At 30.3% G+C, this 18,402-nt stretch overlaps 1 protein-coding gene and 1 long non-coding RNA gene across 3 annotated transcripts in view; one reads left to right on the forward strand and one right to left on the reverse strand.

The window, feature by feature from the left end:
• Positions 1 to 8,656: 8,656 nt before the first annotated feature.
• LOC143056465 (uncharacterized) lies at positions 8,657 to 11,769 on the reverse strand. The gene is made up of 3 exons (XR_012972361.1): positions 11,308 to 11,769; positions 10,693 to 10,815; positions 8,657 to 8,767 (listed from the first exon to the last, which is right to left on the reverse strand). It is a non-coding gene; the product is annotated as an uncharacterized LOC143056465 (long non-coding RNA).
• Positions 11,770 to 17,521: 5,752 nt separating this feature from the next.
• The window catches only part of LOC143056338 (ATP-dependent DNA/RNA helicase DHX36-like), a 32,314-nt gene continuing 31,433 nt past the window's right edge, over positions 17,522 to 18,402 (forward strand). For both annotated transcript variants that reach the window (XM_076229427.1, XM_076229426.1), the window contains exons 1-2: positions 17,522 to 17,621; positions 18,089 to 18,176. In XM_076229427.1, the coding sequence (XP_076085542.1) occupies positions 17,534 to 17,621; positions 18,089 to 18,176 (176 nt within the window). In that variant the 5' untranslated portion in view covers positions 17,522 to 17,533. The remainder of the gene's footprint in view (positions 17,622 to 18,088; positions 18,177 to 18,402) is intronic.

The raw sequence follows: 18,402 nt of genomic DNA on the forward strand, positions 1-18,402 counted from the left end.
TTGATGGTTTATATAAAGCCATTATTAGACAAAACTCTTAAACAAAATGACCTTGACCAATAGGGTCTTCTGCAATGACATTGTGAAGAAATGACCTTGACAAAGGTCACAAGGTCAAAGGTCAAGGTCATGTACATATGTGATTTGGGGCACTACTTGAAGAGTTTTATGTGTGTTTGCCTGCCAACCAACCAACCAATCAATCAATCAATCAATCAATCATGATCATGATCAATCAATCATGATCATGATCAATCAACCAATAATTATCATGATCAATCAATCAATCACGTTTCCGTCTCGTGTGTTTATCATAGGGTTCAAGATCTTCTTTGTTTCTTTTTCGCTGTTTCAACTGACCCTATCCAACGTGTTTGATCAAACAAACAACCAACCAACTAATCAATCAATCAATCAATCAATCAATCAATCATGATCATGATCAATCAATCAATCAATCAATCATGTATCCGTCTCATGTGTTTATTATACGGTCCAAGATCTTCTTTGTTTCTTTTTTGCTGTTTCAACTGACCCTATCCAACGTGTTTAACCAACCAACCAACCAACCAACCAACCAACGAACCAACTAATCAATCAATCAATCAATCAATCATGATCATGATCAATCAATCATGTATCCGTCTCATGTGTTTAATATACGGTCCAAGATCTTCTTTGTTTCCTTTTCGCTGTTTCAATTGACCCTATCCAACGTGTTTAATCAACCAACCAACCAACCAACCAACCAACCAACCAACTAATCAATCAATCAATCAATCAATAAATCAAGTAATCAATCAATCATGATCATGATCATGATCAATCAATCATGTTTCATGAAAAATTGAAATTTAATATTGTTCTTGCGTCACTTCTGAAAAAAAATCAACATGTACTCTGAAACTACAAGTACAATCGACCTCAAAATTTGCAGTCAGCAGGGCATACATGTACTTAAAGTTTATAAAAAAACTTGGTGCAGATATCTCTCAAAGCTTTTCCTAGAGAAAAGAAATGGCAATGCCGTAAAAATCGCTTGCAAGGTCCGTAAATCTCAGTAAAAACCTACAATAAAATGTCCGCTCCGAGATTGAAATACTAATCTGTGTTACAAACAGGTGCTGAAAAATGTACAATATCAGAAAATAATCAATAAATGTGTTTTAAAGTTACACCGGATCAATTAAATCCAAAACATGCACTGCCCGTGAACTGTGATCCAAATGTCAATTTCCTACAATGACAAAAGAAATTACATTGTGTTTATTCCGTCTCTATACATGTTGTCTGTTCAAAGTCCCCACCTAAAAAGAAATAAAAAGACTAACTTTTCCTTATTATAAACCCGTGTCACGTGATGTGGCGCGCGCGCTGTACCTAAAATAAAAGAAAAACTTTCCAAACTAAACATGAAACTTCTCCGGTAACAATACTATAGACCCCATACAGAAACAAACAAACAAACAAACAAACAAACAAACAAACAAACAAACAAACAAACACCCCCTCCCCCCAAATTCAATTAATTTTAAAGGGGGAAAGACCGCCTACAATTGCTTTTTTAAAGCAATTGATTTATATTTCTTTTTATTATTGTATTTCAATATCTAAAACATTTTTTCTAAATTACAGCTAAAGGGAAATAACTCAAATTCATCTAAGAATGTGCCAATAATATTGACGTACCTAAAATGCATAGAATTTTTATTCACTATAAAGCCGTGTTTAATTTTATTCATTTTATATTAAAAATGTAAGGTTATATCCTAACTAGCACAGTTATAAAAGTGCAAATTATTCCCCATCAGATACCAGAAAGGGAGTACTTAAAATTTTATTAGTTTTTGGAATTTTATAACCTGACATCCAGCTCTCATGACTTTAGCATGACTGAATTTTTAATAGATGCGGGAAGCGGGAGTAACAAGATAGAATCACAGACCTGCACCAAAAACAGACAATTTGCCATTTTCTCTTTTTTTTCTTCAGAAATTAAGAAAGCAGTTAGATAAACTTTTAGTTACTGGAGTTACTAACTGGGACAAAGGTTCAAAGGAAAGTGTACTAATGCATGCAATACATGTAACAGACTTAATTACTATGGAAGAAAAGAATATTCCAAATGGCTGAGATACCATTAGGCATGTAATACAGAACAAGATATGATGGAAGCTGGAGGAAATCTACAATACCTGGTGATGTGTCATGTAGTGGATATTCTTAAGAATTTGTGATCTGAAGAATGAATGAAAAGAGAAATGGTCTGTTAAGTGATTATTTAAACTTATTCTGAGTGGTGTTTACTATTATGTTTTTCTATAAATTAGCTTGTTATATACATTTTACTGTCAGCTTTCTCCTTTTAATTGGGGAGGGGGGGTGACATTAAATCAAAAACAACAAAGTTTGTGCTATTCTAATCTCAATCCTACTACATTATAACATTTTATAACCCAAGATCAATTGTCATAAATGAAGTCCTTGACCAATAGTACTTATGGCTAAAAACTAAGGCAATATTTTTTTTTTAAAACTAGTTCAAAATCCTGAGGTTATGAGTCCGGATCCCATACCTTGCTGGTGAGTATGACATTAAATCAAATTAACTAGGATTGTCAGTTTTGTGACGAAAATCGTGGTTCTCTGTGAGCCATAAGTACTATTGTTCAATGACATCATTTATGCCAATTGACCTTGGATTATAAAATGCTTTAATGTAGTAGGAATATGATTAGAACTGCACAAACATATCATGTTATTGCCAATCAGATGACAAAAAACAATTCACATTTTACAGCAGTGTTGAAATATTTGAAGAGCAAAAACATTTCTTTTTTGTGTAAACTGGTTGAATGTGTAATGTTATCATATGAACGACAATTCATTCACAAAACTAGCTATTGGAAGCAAGTTTATGTAACGTTGTGAGTATGTATTTTTTTCTCCCTCAAATAAGTCTCCAAACCTTTCAGTCTGATGCTCACACATGCGTCAAAAAGAAGGGGAAATATGCATATTTCATTAACAATTTAAAAAAAAAAATTTCTCGGTAGTTAGTGGTTCTCTTCTCTCATCAAATTACTTTTATAAGTAAACTTTATTTTTAACTTTGATTTTAATAGTTCGCTCTTATGTTGTACTGTTATACCACTGTCCGAGGTTAGGGGGAAGGTTGGGATCCCGCTAACATGTTTAACTCCGCCACATTATTTATGTGCCTGTCCAAGTCGGGAGCCTGTAATTCAGTGGTTGTTGTTTGTTTATGTGTGACATATTTGTTTTTCGTTCATTTTTTTATATAAATAAGGCTGATAGTTTTCTCGTTTGAATTGTTTTATATTGTCATATCAGGGCCTTTTATAGCTGACTAGGCGGTATGGGCTTTGCTCATTGATGAAGGACGTACAGTGACCTATAGTTGTTAATGTCTGTCATTTTGGTCTCTTGTGGACAGTTGTATCATTGGCAATCATACCACATCTCCTTTTTTTATATTTACATTACAGATGTCTTTGTTTACTTAATATATAATCTACATGTACAGTGAATTTTAACAGATGACTAATTCAACAGTTTATATTTACCTTTATAAAATTGATATCATCTACTTGTATTCTCATGCAATAATTGATTTTAATTTGATATTGCAAAACAAACAATATATCTCCTTATGTTTATATAACAATTACATATAACATGATAACATAATGTGGGATAATCAGAACTTTGGTCTCTGAAAAAGTCCTATTGGTAATTTCTAAATCATATTTTTCTAACTTGTTTATATGTCAACATTTGAATACATTTTTTTTAACTTATCTGCTATCTTTTGATCTTTGATACATAGAAGAAGACCATTCAGTGAAAAATAATGCCAAAAAAAAAATACTAAGTTTAACGTATTCACGCCCTGCAAATATACAAAACTTGATTCAACATTCAAACTTAAAAATCGGGAAGAATAAATGGTGCAGCAGATACCCTCTGGCATCTGATTGTATCGTCTATGTTAAAATGTAATGACATACATGTATCATAATTTGGCTATTGACTCTAGTCAGGCTATTTGTAATTATTCCAATTACTTTCTTCCAGTTAAATATGTTTTTGGAAGTCTTTCTATGGTAACTTTTCTTTTTTTAGATGGACTCTATAAGCGATGAACTCACATACTAATTGAATTCTTATTAAAGCTGCATTAACATAAACCATTAATTAAACATGTTAAATATATTACACATATCAGGATTTAATCATACACATGTTTAAACATAATCATTCTCACGTTCAACCACTATTTAGCATCCTACATATTAAATAACAGACAAAGTGTTTCCATTATTTACAAGATTGAACATATTCTCTTCAAATTATTCAGCAAAGCAATGCTGCTAACTTCAGAAAAAATATAACATGTACACACTGATCTGATTAACATTGATTCAAAAGTATGAATATAAGTATGTATAGATAATGTATTGTAACATATTTAATTACAGTTATGATAATCCTGAATGTTAAAAAATGCTTTAAAGAAGCAAATAATGTAACAAAAATAGCATAGAGACAAGACAAAATTGGCTTATGCATGATTGCAAAAATTTCTAAAATAACAAACAAAATAAAAAAAAGCTGAAAACAGAGAAAAAAGGGAATCACTGAAAATAGTCTACATTGAGCTACATATTTTTCTTTAACCATTAAATTTTGTTCATTGATTGATAGTAACTGTATAAGGCGAAGGATGATAAGACATTACAATTTTTGTCAAATGTTTATGGATCTTTATGAAATTATACAAGTTTAAATTATTGTGAATATAACCATGTCTCATTTTTCGCAATAATAAAAACATTGCAATAATTAATGAATTCATAGTTTATATATATATACATCTATACAAATTAATATACTGTCGCATAAAAATATTTGAAAATAAAAAGTAAGTAGTTATTTATCAAATTTTTAAATATTAATAGGCACAAACTTAACTTATACATATATAATTTTCATGATATTATAGAGGAGATGAATCAACTAAGGAAATGAGTCTTTGGTTTTAAAGTTTAAAAGTTTTTTATAACAACAATAAAGAATGTATGCCATGTTTATCAATATTATTAAACTAGTTTAAAGAATGAGGATACAGGAAACTATCCTTTATATGGATAAAACTTTAAAGTTAACTAAAATAACATCTTTTTAATGTGTCTTCCCAATTTCAACACTTTTTAGCTCACCGTTCCGAAACCAATTCCAACCAAACTTAAGCTGAAAGATCCTAAGGATATTTAGAATAAAGTTTGTGTTTTTTTTTTCTGTTTCGTAAAAAAAACATGGCTGCCATGGATAATAATAAACTTAGGAGTAAAATGCAATTTTTGGCTTTTATCCCAAAAACCAAATCATTTAGAACTAATCTGATGAGAAATGTTTAATAGGCCAAGCTCTGTCAGCCCTGAAATGTTCAGATGAATCTCTCAACCCATTGTTGGTTTGGTGCCACTCAATTGGTTATTTTAATGAAATATTGAAAACAGCAAAAATGTTCAGTAAAGTAAGATCTACAAGTAAGTTCACATGACCAAAATTGTCAGTTGTCCCCTTAAGGAAAAGGAAAAATCACAAAAATACTGAACTCCGAGGAAAATTCAAAACAAGAAGTCCCTAATCAAATGGCAAAATCAAATGATAAAACACATGAAACAAATTGACAACTGTCCTGACTTGGTACAGGCATTTTCCAATGTAGTAAATGGTGGATTGAACCAGATTTTATAGCGCTGAACCTCTCACTTGTATGACAGTCGCATCAAATTCTGTTATATTTACAACGATGCGTTAACAAGACAGACATAATACGTAAAATAGTCAAAATATGGTTACAGCAGTCATCACTGTGTTACAATCTCAAAACAAACAAACAAACATTTACAAACAAGCACAAAAAGATCTATCAAATAAAAAAACCAACACCCATTGCTTTGCATGTTTGACATCAGAAAATGTAAACATCACATAGGAAGAAATTTTGTCATTCAAAGTATATTCAAAAATTATAATTTCGCATAAGGAAAACTGGTATATATTTGTATACATAAAGGGCAAGGAGTTATCGACCTTTAAAATCATTTTTTCACAATTTGTTTATTTAGTTTGCTTACTTTCAAAAAATCTTCTTTGAAACAGCTGAATCAATTTCAGACAAACTTGGGCTGAATGAGTTTCGGTGGATCTAAGTATAAATTGTATATTTTATTTTCTTGTATGTCAAGAAACATAGCCACTATGGCTAAAATGGAACCTAGGGATAAAATGCATTTCTCTGATTTTGAAGAAAATATGACAGATACAAAGAAGTTTTAAGCCATACATAAATATATATTGAAAAGCAAAAAAAACAATCATTGATGAAAGATTTAAGCAAAAAACTACAGGTGAGCGATACAGGCTCTTGAGATCCTCTTGTTATAATATCGGTTAAAAAGCTATGTTGTTAAATTCAGAAAAAAGATATACCACACATAGTTTAACATTGAATCAAATACATATTTATGTATATAAAGTGAATGCATTGAGACAGATTCAATTACAATTATGATAATTAACATGTTTGTCAAATGTTTACGCAACTTTATGACATTACACCAAAAGACTTTGTCATTAATAGTATTTTTAAAAAAAATTGTTGAAAATCGTTAAACAACAGTTCATCATTTTAATATTAGTATGATATTTGTGTAGGTTGAAATTGATTGGTTAAAATTGGTTAAAATTTCATTTTTTTGTCAATAAATGAGATTTTCGAGATTCCTACCATGTAGATTGACCTCAGATTATCCTATTAAAAAATCTAATTAGAGTGATAAAGAAGATAGTATTTAGAAATGATAAAGAAATCATAAGATACAAAAAATACTGTATTGTATTTTGAAATGTGACATTGATTTATTTGGACCATCGTTTCTGTTATTATTGAATGAGTCCTTTTGAGTCTATAAGAAAAATTATTATAAGTTCCGTATTTCATACTTCATGAAGAATTTTGACAATTCCAGCTTTTAATGTGACCATTTTTTTCTGTTTTGAATTATATCGTATCTTGTTACATTCACTGAAGCCTTGATATTTATTTGCTTTTAAAGTTTTGAAATGTTTCCCATTAGTTGATACATGTTGTACAGATTCTCCATCTTCATCTGTACAGAGAACATATAGACTACCATCTCGTAGTGTTGTCATTGACATTGGAACGGATGGTAATGTTAATGTGTGTATATTATCATTTGTAAAACTGTACCGGTGTAGGTTGTTAGTATTTCCCATGTCATCGCAGAAGAATATTTTGTCACCAGAAGAATGTATGTCCCATGATCCGTACTGTGTTACTATATTTTGTAATATCTCCCCTGTCAGATAATCAACAATCAATAAACCCCAGTGCACACCTACTACTATCTTGTTGTTTATCATTGTAATGCCACAATAACACACCAGTCCATGTACTGGTATGGATTTAAGTTTATGTTTATTGTAAATGTCAAATATTTCTACACGTTGATTAATGGAAGTTTGAAAAACATTTACAGCTACTGTAAAGTTGTTGACAGCTGTGATAGAGCATGGCATACCCTTGACTGGTATAGCTGCTTCTTCTGATCCATCTGTGTTACAGATTAGGAGTCTGCCCTGGTTGTTAACGCACATCACAAGTCTACCATCATCCATTATTACTACATCTGTTATCCTGCATATGTAATTTTCATTGAGTAAAGACTTTAGATCAATTTCACCATGTTGATAAAAGATATCTTGTCCAAGTTTGTAAGAATTTATTTTTCTATCATCCATGCCTATGAAACATAAGAATAAACTTTGTCATAAAGTTATCACACCAGGTTATGTTTTACAATGTAAATATAACGGAATTCGACGAGACTGTCATCAAAGTGAGAGGGTTAGCGCTATAAAACCAGGTTTAATCCACCATTTTCTACATTTGAAAATGCCTGTACCAAGTCAGGAATATGACAGTTCTTGTCCATTCGTTTTTGATGCGTTTTGTTATTTGATTTTGCCATGTGATTATGGACTTTCCCCATTGATTTTCCTCTAAGTTCAGTATTTTTGTGATCTTACTTTTTTTAGATCAACTATACAAAGTTATCAAATTTAACTGTTTTGTTTTGTTTCAGATAGTTATGATTTTTTTTTATATCAGTGAAGCACTACATGTGGATTCATTGTTATTTGTAGGATACTGATTTTCGTTAATTTGATATTTGAGACTACAAATTTAAAGGTTCAATGCAATGCAAACATTAGGTAAACAACGAAAATAAACATCCATAAAAAATCATACATATCCAAAAAAAAAAAAATGGTAGAGACGAAAAATAAATGAATCCACAATATTTTATCAATACAAGAAGGATTTGGACAAAATAATATTTTAAAAATATTCGCTAATCTGTTCCAAAATAACAAGGATTTTATAAGATTTTCAAAGAAGACATTTTAAACTATATTTAATGAAATAATGGAAAGAAAAGTAGGGATTAATGGGCAAATTATTTAAATGGCACAACATGGATAAAACCAGAGGATTCCGAATATCTGTAAAAAAAAATCAAAAATATGAGGAGCGAACTTTTTTCAAGTATGTTTGGCATGACAAGTTACGGTAAACAGTCTCACCTTGCCCGATCAATGTTTTCTTGCAGTACTGACACGTGGCTGCATTTCTTTGGTAACTCAATAGTTCCTGCAACATAGTAAATAGTTATCAAAGGTACCACTATAATAATTTAATACGCCAGACGCGCATTTTGTATAAATAAGTCTCATCAGTGACGCTCGGATCAAAGTAGTTATAAAGCCAAACAAGTACAAAGTTGAATAGCATTGAGGACCCAAAATTCCAAAAAGTACCTTATACATGTTATAAGAATCATGAAATGTTTAATTCACTTGTTTGATAATCCTATGTAAAAGGTGTTTTCTTTCATGAGGAATAAAGTCTTTTGTGCAGATTTCTAAAAAATAAAATAAAAGTAAGGATAGGTAGTAAGTTTCCCAAAGTTACAAATTTCAAATACAAACCCCAAGACATGACTATACATCATAAGCTTAAGTCCTTTAAAAATGAGCTAAATACATACCATATACATTGTAGTAAGCTTTAAAAGGCACTGAAGTAAAAAATATTGTTAAAGAGACTAACATTGACCTTAATATTCTCTTTACTTGTAAGGACATAAAAGATGTAAATAAAATAAAAAACGATATAAAGTTAAAAATGAAAAATAGATATGAAGATTTAATTCAAAATAAATTTCAAAACATCGATGATAAAAGTAAATTTTTTCTCTATAAAAAACTTAAAAAAGATTACAAACTAGAATATTATCTAAATCCATCTAATTTTCAGATAAGGAGATTAATCACTAAATTTAGAATAAGTGATCACTCCCTCTTGATTGAAAAGGGGAGATATTTTAAAATCCCAAGAGAGGAACGTCTTTGCCATAAATGTAAAATACTAGAGGATGAGAAACATTTTTTACTATATTGTGAGTATAATAAAACTCTAAGAAATGACTTTTTTCATCACATATGTACAGAAAATAATAACTTTAATAATTTAAATGAAGAAGAAAAAATTCATTATTTACTAAATCCATCATCGCCTTTACAAACAAATAAGTTAGGATCCTTCTTGAAAAAGTCATTAGAACTGAGGGCAGGGGACTCTTAACAACTTGTTTGTTGTTATAAATTTTAATGCTGTTTATATTTTGTATGTTTAATAAGTATGTATATATGTTTATTGTGTTTATTGTATTAATATATGTTGGTCACAAACTGTAAAGTTTATATGACAATAAAATATTTGATTTGATTTGATTTGAATAAAATGAGAATGGAAATGGGGAATGTGCCAAAGAGACAACAACCCGACCATAGAAAAAAACAACAGCAGAAGGTCACCAACAGGTCTTCAATGTAGCGAGAAATTCCCGCACCCGGAGGCGTCCTTCAGCTGGTCCCTAAACAAATATATACTAGTTCAGTGATAATGAACGCCATACTAATTTGTGAAGCAATAGTTAATTGCAAAAAGACATTTTCTTTAAAAAAATTAACACAGAATGGTCAACAAATATGACAGACAGCAAAACTGAACACCACTGAATAAAAAAAAAAACTGAGTTGGAACATACATAATATGCAGAATCTGACTGTTAAACCTATTTTTAATATGCAGAATCTGACTGTTAAACCTATTTTTAAAAAATCAATTCCTGTATATTTATCACACATTATCATTTTTGACAGACAGCTTTGCATTGTTTTATGTTTGAAGTAATCTATATTTATTCTCAGGATGAAAATATAAAGAACATGTTTGTACCACTGTTGGCACCGTTGAATGATATCGAACAATACTATGTTAATCCAGCCATAACTAGGGTTGAGTAATTGCTAGTGAGCTATGATCCTTAAATTATATGAATGACAAAATATTACAATGTTTTGATTATATTTTGGTTTCTACATAGACTATTCATTAATAAGCCAAATATTGGAATTTGTCCAAATATTTAAAAAAAAAAAAAAAATGCAACATTCACAAAACACAATATACTTTTAATTTATGTTTTGAAATATTAAAAGCAATAGTCTTACCTGTATATCAGAAGTTATTCCTTGAATATGAGGCCCCATCACCTGCACAAGAGAACTAATTCCTTGAATTTGAGGGCCGATCATCTGCATACCAGAACTAATTCCTTGAATTTGAGTGCCCATCTGCAAAAAGGGGGGTTAAAAGTCTTTAAATTATTCACATTAAATCAAAATAAAACAGATGAAATAAAATCATTTGATAATATATTAGCATGTATAAATCATGCAATGTCTGTATATTTCTCTGATAGGGTTAAATATTAATACAACTTTTTCGTGGAATTTGACTATTCATTGCTAAAACATGCTATTTTTTCACAATAATATATATTTTTGAGCAACATTATTTATCATAGTTGAAAGTCACATACTTAAGGCCAGGTTCTTCATCCTCTCCCAAAAAATCGAAAGGCTGTATTCCCTTGATATGTATGCATGTATATTTATTGTGTTAATGCATGTTGGTCAAAAACTGTAAAATTTATACGACAATAAAATATTTGATTTGATTTGGTTTGATTTGATTTGATAAACAAACACAACCAAAAGATTAAACATTTCAATATCAAATTTTTCGAATTTTAACTGGACAGAAGAATTAAATGAATTACTTGCCTCATTCAGTTTCTTGTGAATATTCAAAAGATCTATACTGTATCTATTACACAGTCCTTCATCAAGTGGTCTCTTTTCTATCCTGATAAGGTCATCTTGTTTATTTGGATCTAGATGTAGGACAAAATTAGTCAGGTCTGTCCACAGGCTTTTATATTCTGTCTCATTTATTTTACCTTCTGTGTTGTGGCTGAGATAGTCATTTTTGTACCGACGTAATTTCCGAATAGCGTTTTCTTCAGAAGTTCCAAGATGGCAGCAATGCAATAGAATTAAACTTGCTAAAGTTATATCAAGATCATTAAGCTGGACAGGGTTTGCTATGAACTTGCAATGACAGTTGTGGCCCGGTTGGCCTGGATTTTCAGTGTACAACAGATCCCACTGGCAGTAAATCAGCGGAAGTTTTGAGTTGTTGCGACAATTCACATTGTCCTTACAACAGTAGGCATTTCTGTGTCGTAAATGAAACAGTATGACGATTGTGTAATACTGGTAGAGTGAAAAGAAAAGCTTGAAATGACCCCAGACCTTTATTCGAGTAGTCCTTTTCTAATCTGGTCCTGAACAGTGGTTGAACAATCTCCAAGATGACTGATCCTACGATAAAGTACCTCCGACGGTCCTCTATATCCATCCTTTAAATAAAAGATATGAACTATGAAGTGTTATAAATGCCTTCTGGTGCGGGCTTTTCTCACTGCGTTGAAGACCCATTGGTGGCCATCGATTTGTTTTTGCTCTTTGGTCGGGTTATTGTCTCTTTGACGCATTACTTATTTCTATTCTCAATATTATTTGAATGATATTATTTCAACTAATAGAGAATGCAGGTGAATTTTATTCTTGTGCAATGTGTTGCCTTTTACTTCAATTAGAAAATATTCTATGTACATTAACTATCATGGATATTTTGTATACCTCCTACAAGGTATTATTATTGCCCAGTGTTAAAAAAACTGTATGTCATAAACCCAAGAGACCAACACAAATTGCAACGGTAGGGTCATTAGCAATGTATACAACAAATTTGAGAATGGAAATGGGAATGTGTCATAGAGACAACCACCCAACCAAAGGACAGAAAATAGATGAAGATCATCAATGGTTATTCAAAACATCGAGAAAAATCCCGCACCCAAGAGATCTTCATCTTGTCCCTAAACAAATATGTAGTAGTTCAGTGAAAATGGACGCCATACCAAACATGCTAAATTCTAAAACATAAATGAACTAAAAAAAAAAAAAAAAGACATACAAGTAAAACTAAGGTCGGAGAATCCTGACTTTGGACCACAGGGAGTTGTTACAATTTGCCGGGTTTACTATTCAAACGAACCAAAACCAAAAAAAGTTATTTTTTCGGGGTTCGTATGGATAGTAAACCCGGCAAACTGTAACAAACCCCAGTGTTTGGACAGGCAAAACACATGCGACGGGGTAAAAAATGGTTTCTCGGATGTCAAACCCCCCTTATATCTCTAACCAATGTACAATAATCAAACACACAGAACGCGAAAATATATTTTCTCAAAAGGAATACCCTTACCTTATAGAATCTACACAAACATAAAGTGAAAGTAAAATAGTTGCAGATTACATAACTTGTTGTTTGTTCAATGATAATTTCATTTTGTATCTTTAGTTTATTATAAATTATTTTATAATCTTGTAGTGAAACATAACTTTAAGATTGAAATTGCTAATTTCGATCTTCACTGAACTTAGCATGCATCCTATCAAGGATTTGTATAGTCTTACTTACTATACAAATCCTTCATTCTATGGAAACGATTAATTGGAAATACCCTTCACTTAATATAGTAACACCCTTTTTATTTTAGAAATTCCCTTTTCTATTTATAGCTTTTATTTGAGTAAACATAGATGCCAGTTTTATTCTACCTCCGAATGATATACAGATTTGATTTTTTTATTTTCAAACTGGATTATATAAACCTCAGATTTCACTCCGTATATTTGTACGTCTGGTTAAATTGTTAATATGTTGTTTTTTTGAATTTTATTATGTTTATAAAAAATTAGTTGCTTGTATGAATATTGTAATTAATTTAAGTGCCTCAGAAATACTGATATATGACCAATGTTTGCAAGTTCAAAATGCAAATATATTTGAATCAAAAATGTTAGTCTTTTTCAAGAGTGTCTACATAATGGGCAGAAGACCACCCTATGTTGATATATTAAAAAACAGAAGTGACAGAGCTGCAATATGTAAGATCCGTATAAGCGCTCATATACTGATGATTGAAAGAGAGAGATATCTAAATATTCCAAGAAATGAGAGATACTGCTCTGTATGTAATTTTGGTCAAATTGAAAAAGAAAAACATTTTCTTTTACATTGTGAAAAATACTCAACTAAAAGGGCCATATTTTACCAAAAAGTTTCAAATATAATCGTTGATCCTACAAAATTTCAAAAACATGAAAATAATATAATCTTTTTATTAAATAATAATTCATACACAATCCAAAAATTGACTTCCTCTTTAATTTCAGACAGTTTGAACCTGCGTAAAGCATGCACAGAACAAACTCTATAAAATTGTCAATATGTCCAATTCATAATCATTGTTTATAATATTACATATTAATATAGTCATTATTTGCAATACGTAATTATTATGTTTGACCAACTATGTAATTGATATACCATTAGCCTTAACCATTTATTGTTGATGAGTTTGTGCTAATAAAATATTTGTATTTGTATTTGTATATATAGTGTACATGTTGATGTGTTGTAAAATAATTATGATTTTTACATGAATAAATATTTATTCAGGAGACACTTTAAATTTAAAAAAAATCTTAAAAAATAGATATGTTTGTTATTCATTGTTATTTTCTATTATTTTACCTGAACTGAACTAAAAGATCTTAGAAATTTTCTTGGAAGAATATTGGAGACAGTTTTATCAAAATGCTCAGAGTCTTTACATGTAAATAAATTGTTTAACAGGAATGTGTCCCCGGTACACGGATGCCCCATTATCATTATCTATGTTTAGTGGACCGTGCAAATTGGGTAAGAACTATAATCTGGCATTACAATCAGAAAGATCATTTCACAGGGAACATGTGTACTCAGTTTCAAGTTGATTGGACTTCAACTTCATCAAAAACTACCTTGACCAAACATTTTAACCTGAAGCGGAACAGACGGACGAACGAACGGACGCAAAGAACAGAAAACTTAATGCCCATAAATGGGGCATAAACACATTTTTTCTTAAAATGTAATTATCTGATATCAATATGTGCATGCAGACAAGACTCACGGTTCCTTGAAAATATCATCATTTTTGTAAATTAATTTCTACTAAAATTTAATTTTGAATTCACGCACAGTTTGTTATATTAAATACAATTCCCTAAAATAAAAAGAATGAATCTTTACAAGACACATCATGACCATATTGTTATGATTATATAAAAATAGATACTAGTATTCTAATTTCTAGCAATCTGAGCTAATAGTAATAATTTGAGACAAGTTGGACCCAATAAATTATAATGAGGAAGTGCCATAAAAAATTATGTAAAAAAAGTAGGTTAATGTCAAAGTACTTTTCAACTCTTTCTATTTTAAAACAGTAAGCGTAAATTTCATGAATTCAGTCAAAGAAAACTAAGTGAAACAATCTGCACATGTCTACAGTTAAACCTGCTATAAAAGTTATCACTTTTAAGTGAAAACCTCTATTGTCAGGACAACCTGTTCTTGTCATGCTGTACAAAGTATAATCATAAAAATATTGAACTCCGAGGGAAATTAAAAACGTAAATGCCCTAATCAAATGGCAAAATTAAAAGCTCAAACGTATCAAACGAATGGATAACACCGGTCATAATCCTGACTTAGAACATGCATTTTCAGGTGTACAAAATGATGGATTGTACCTGGTTTATAGCTAGCTAAACCTCCCACGTGTATGACAGTTGTATCAAATCCCATTATATTGACATCGATACGCGAACAAAATCGACATACATTATATGTTAAAATTTCAAAAATACAGCAGTCAACATAAGATAATAACACATATAGTGATATACAATCAGAACCTCCATTCCAAGATTACCTGAGTCCTCTTTGATGGGGTAGTTTTTGGCATTCCCGAACAGTATCTGTTATATGTCTGTTTATGTGATATTCCGTATCATATGTCTAATTTGTCAGACACAACCAGGTGTATTTGATTTTGGCAGACAATATTAGTGTTATCATCATATGAAGGTGTGACTTATTTATATGTATGAAATACCAATGACCTGAATTATTTGAAACGGTACTAAACAGTACTGAATCGAACAAAAGTACTAATTATATAACCTTATCTGAACAATAATTTAACATTCTGAACAAAACTAAAATGTGCTTAATTTCAGACTATTTAGAAGTAAAAATGATCAAAATTATAGTTTAGTAAAAATGATCCAAATTACAGTTTAGTAAAAATTATCAAAATTACAGTTTAGTAAAAATGATCCAAATTACAGGTTAAGACTTTAATTAGTTTTTAAAGAATAATCTACCATAGTTGACGGATAGTCTACCGTTACATCAATGATATGATTTCCTTCATACTTAGTTTTTCTCTTTTCAGATATAGTACAGACAGTTAGAAATAGTATCAGAGAACTTTGCAACATGTTGTCATATGATGTCACATGCAATTTATTGCATGGATAATTGGATTATTGAATGTCAATTTCTATCACATATATATAGGTATACGACATGACAGGTATGTCACCATATATGCGTTGTTATTTTTTGGAGGGAAAATCAGCACTGAAGAACAATTAAAGGCAAGTACACCAAACTCAATACCATTCTTATTTGAATAGTTAATTATTATTGAAACGAGGGTTGCCCAGTTCTCAATCGTTAAGATAAAATCATTTTTAAAGGTGGTTTTACACAAACGAACTGGAAAGTTCACACTCAAATATTAGATTTCTTGAACTTACGGTTGGAAAAAGTCACAAAACCTTCCTGTAACAATAATGAATAAAAATATTACAACCACTTCATTTGAACGTTGTCGGATACTTGTTTCATTGGCAATCATACCACATACATCTCCTCAACAGATGTATGATTATCATTGTGCCAATTAAAACATAGATAAATTAAGAAATAGTAAATCATGCTTCAGTAATATAAAACAGTTTTTAATATTTATAATATATTTATTTTAAGTAGATACAGGAACTGTAGATATTGTTTTATTCATAGAATAAATGATTTACATGGACCTTCACAAAGTTTGGCCATTAGTCTGTGATTCATAACAATGCTTGAATAAGTTTGCTATATAAGTGGCACAATTATAAAACATAGGAATATACATAACCTGTCCATTTAAAAAAAGAGAATAGAAAGATTTCACAAGAGACCATGTGACACAAACTTAAAAACTAAAGGTCGACATACATCCTTCAACAATGAGCAAAGCCAATACTGCGCAGTCAGTTATAGAATGTCCCGAAATTACAAATGTTTAAAATACAATTCTAAGGAGAAAACTAACAACAAAACTTTTATTTCAAGAACGTTTTCTATAGCAGTATGTATTTTTTCTAGGAAGGTTTACTAAGGCTAATTGGCAATCATACCACATTTTCATGTTTATAAAGCTTAAATTCAGTCTTCAATCTATCAAAATTGGAACGTGGAATAGATGTCATGATGTTGGCAACCTGAAATAATTTTTTTTTGGTACCTTCAAATATTTTTGGTTGTACAAGGCTACACAATTTTGGGAAAGTTATTTTCAACCTGATTTCAAAATAGATTAAATGTTATAATGCATAGATCTGGCAATGCTCATATTTGCTTTTTATTTTACAGACCTTTCAGGGTCCTCTGGTTTTATCATAATGATACTCACATTCAAAAATTTGTATGCTAAAATTTATAATAATTATATGAGCAGAGAAAGTAAAATAGAGTGGTGTCTGAAGGTACTTTTACTAAAATTTGATGGGTGGTGGTTATATTGCTTAAACATTTGAAGGAAATGTCTAATTAATAATTTATGCATGGTGTTGTAAAATAAAAAGTGCCTTTCGACCCCCATACATTTATTTTTAGAACAGCCTTAAGTTTAATAGTTGGCATTTTTGAATTGCAGAAAAATGTATCCATCATAAGATAACTGCCTTTTTTATTTGTTTACAGTTGCTGGCTGATATGAAGAAACAGTTTGCTGAATTAATACATGATCTTGGTTTTGTTGCCAATAGAGATCCTAGAGATAAGGAAGTTAATATAAATTCAGGTATTATTTTTTTCTGTTGTACTGATCAGATTTTCCTGGTTTTTTCTACCATGGAATCTGAATATTAGTAGATTTTTCTTTGGTGTTTGAAATCAAAGAAACACTATTTATAGAGTTGAAAGTTGTATATTAGACCAAAATACAAAAATAGTACTTGTGTGAAGGGTTTTGATACTTTCCATTTTTTTAATGCCTTAAAATGCCTACCCTGTAGTTCTAATTGACTATTGACTATTTTAATTGAATTTTGTCAAAAGTGGAAAGGTAAGATAAAACACTCAATTATCAGGCACATTATTATCAAAAAAATTGACTTCATTACGCAAAGCCTCTTGAACAAACATATTAAAAGTATATACCAGTAAATGAAAAACAACTAGCAATCTTATTGAATTTCTCTGCAAAGTCTATACAAAAAAGATATGTGATTATCTTATCAAAATAAAACATATTCTGTATCATTTTAGATAATATTGGATTAGTAAAAGCTGTGATATGTGCAGGGTTGTATCCAAATGTAGCTAAACTGACAAATGTCCCTCGATCAATGGAAAAGTATGTATTGAAAAGTATAATGCTGAAAAGTACAAATAAAATACATGTATGTACATGATGTATAAAAGAGTGTAATTCTGTAAAGTACATTATAAATTAACAAATTCAGCCTCTTGAAAAGCAACTGAAGTATTTGAATTTATGTTATCAAGAATTATATGTGTAAATTTTGTATATGATTATTAAGTATTGATGAATCTAGATCTGAGGTTGACAGCTATTGTAA

Source organism: Mytilus galloprovincialis, chromosome 13, assembly GCF_965363235.1.
Source record: "Mytilus galloprovincialis chromosome 13, xbMytGall1.hap1.1, whole genome shotgun sequence".
NCBI classification, from domain to species: domain Eukaryota; kingdom Metazoa; phylum Mollusca; class Bivalvia; order Mytilida; family Mytilidae; genus Mytilus; species Mytilus galloprovincialis.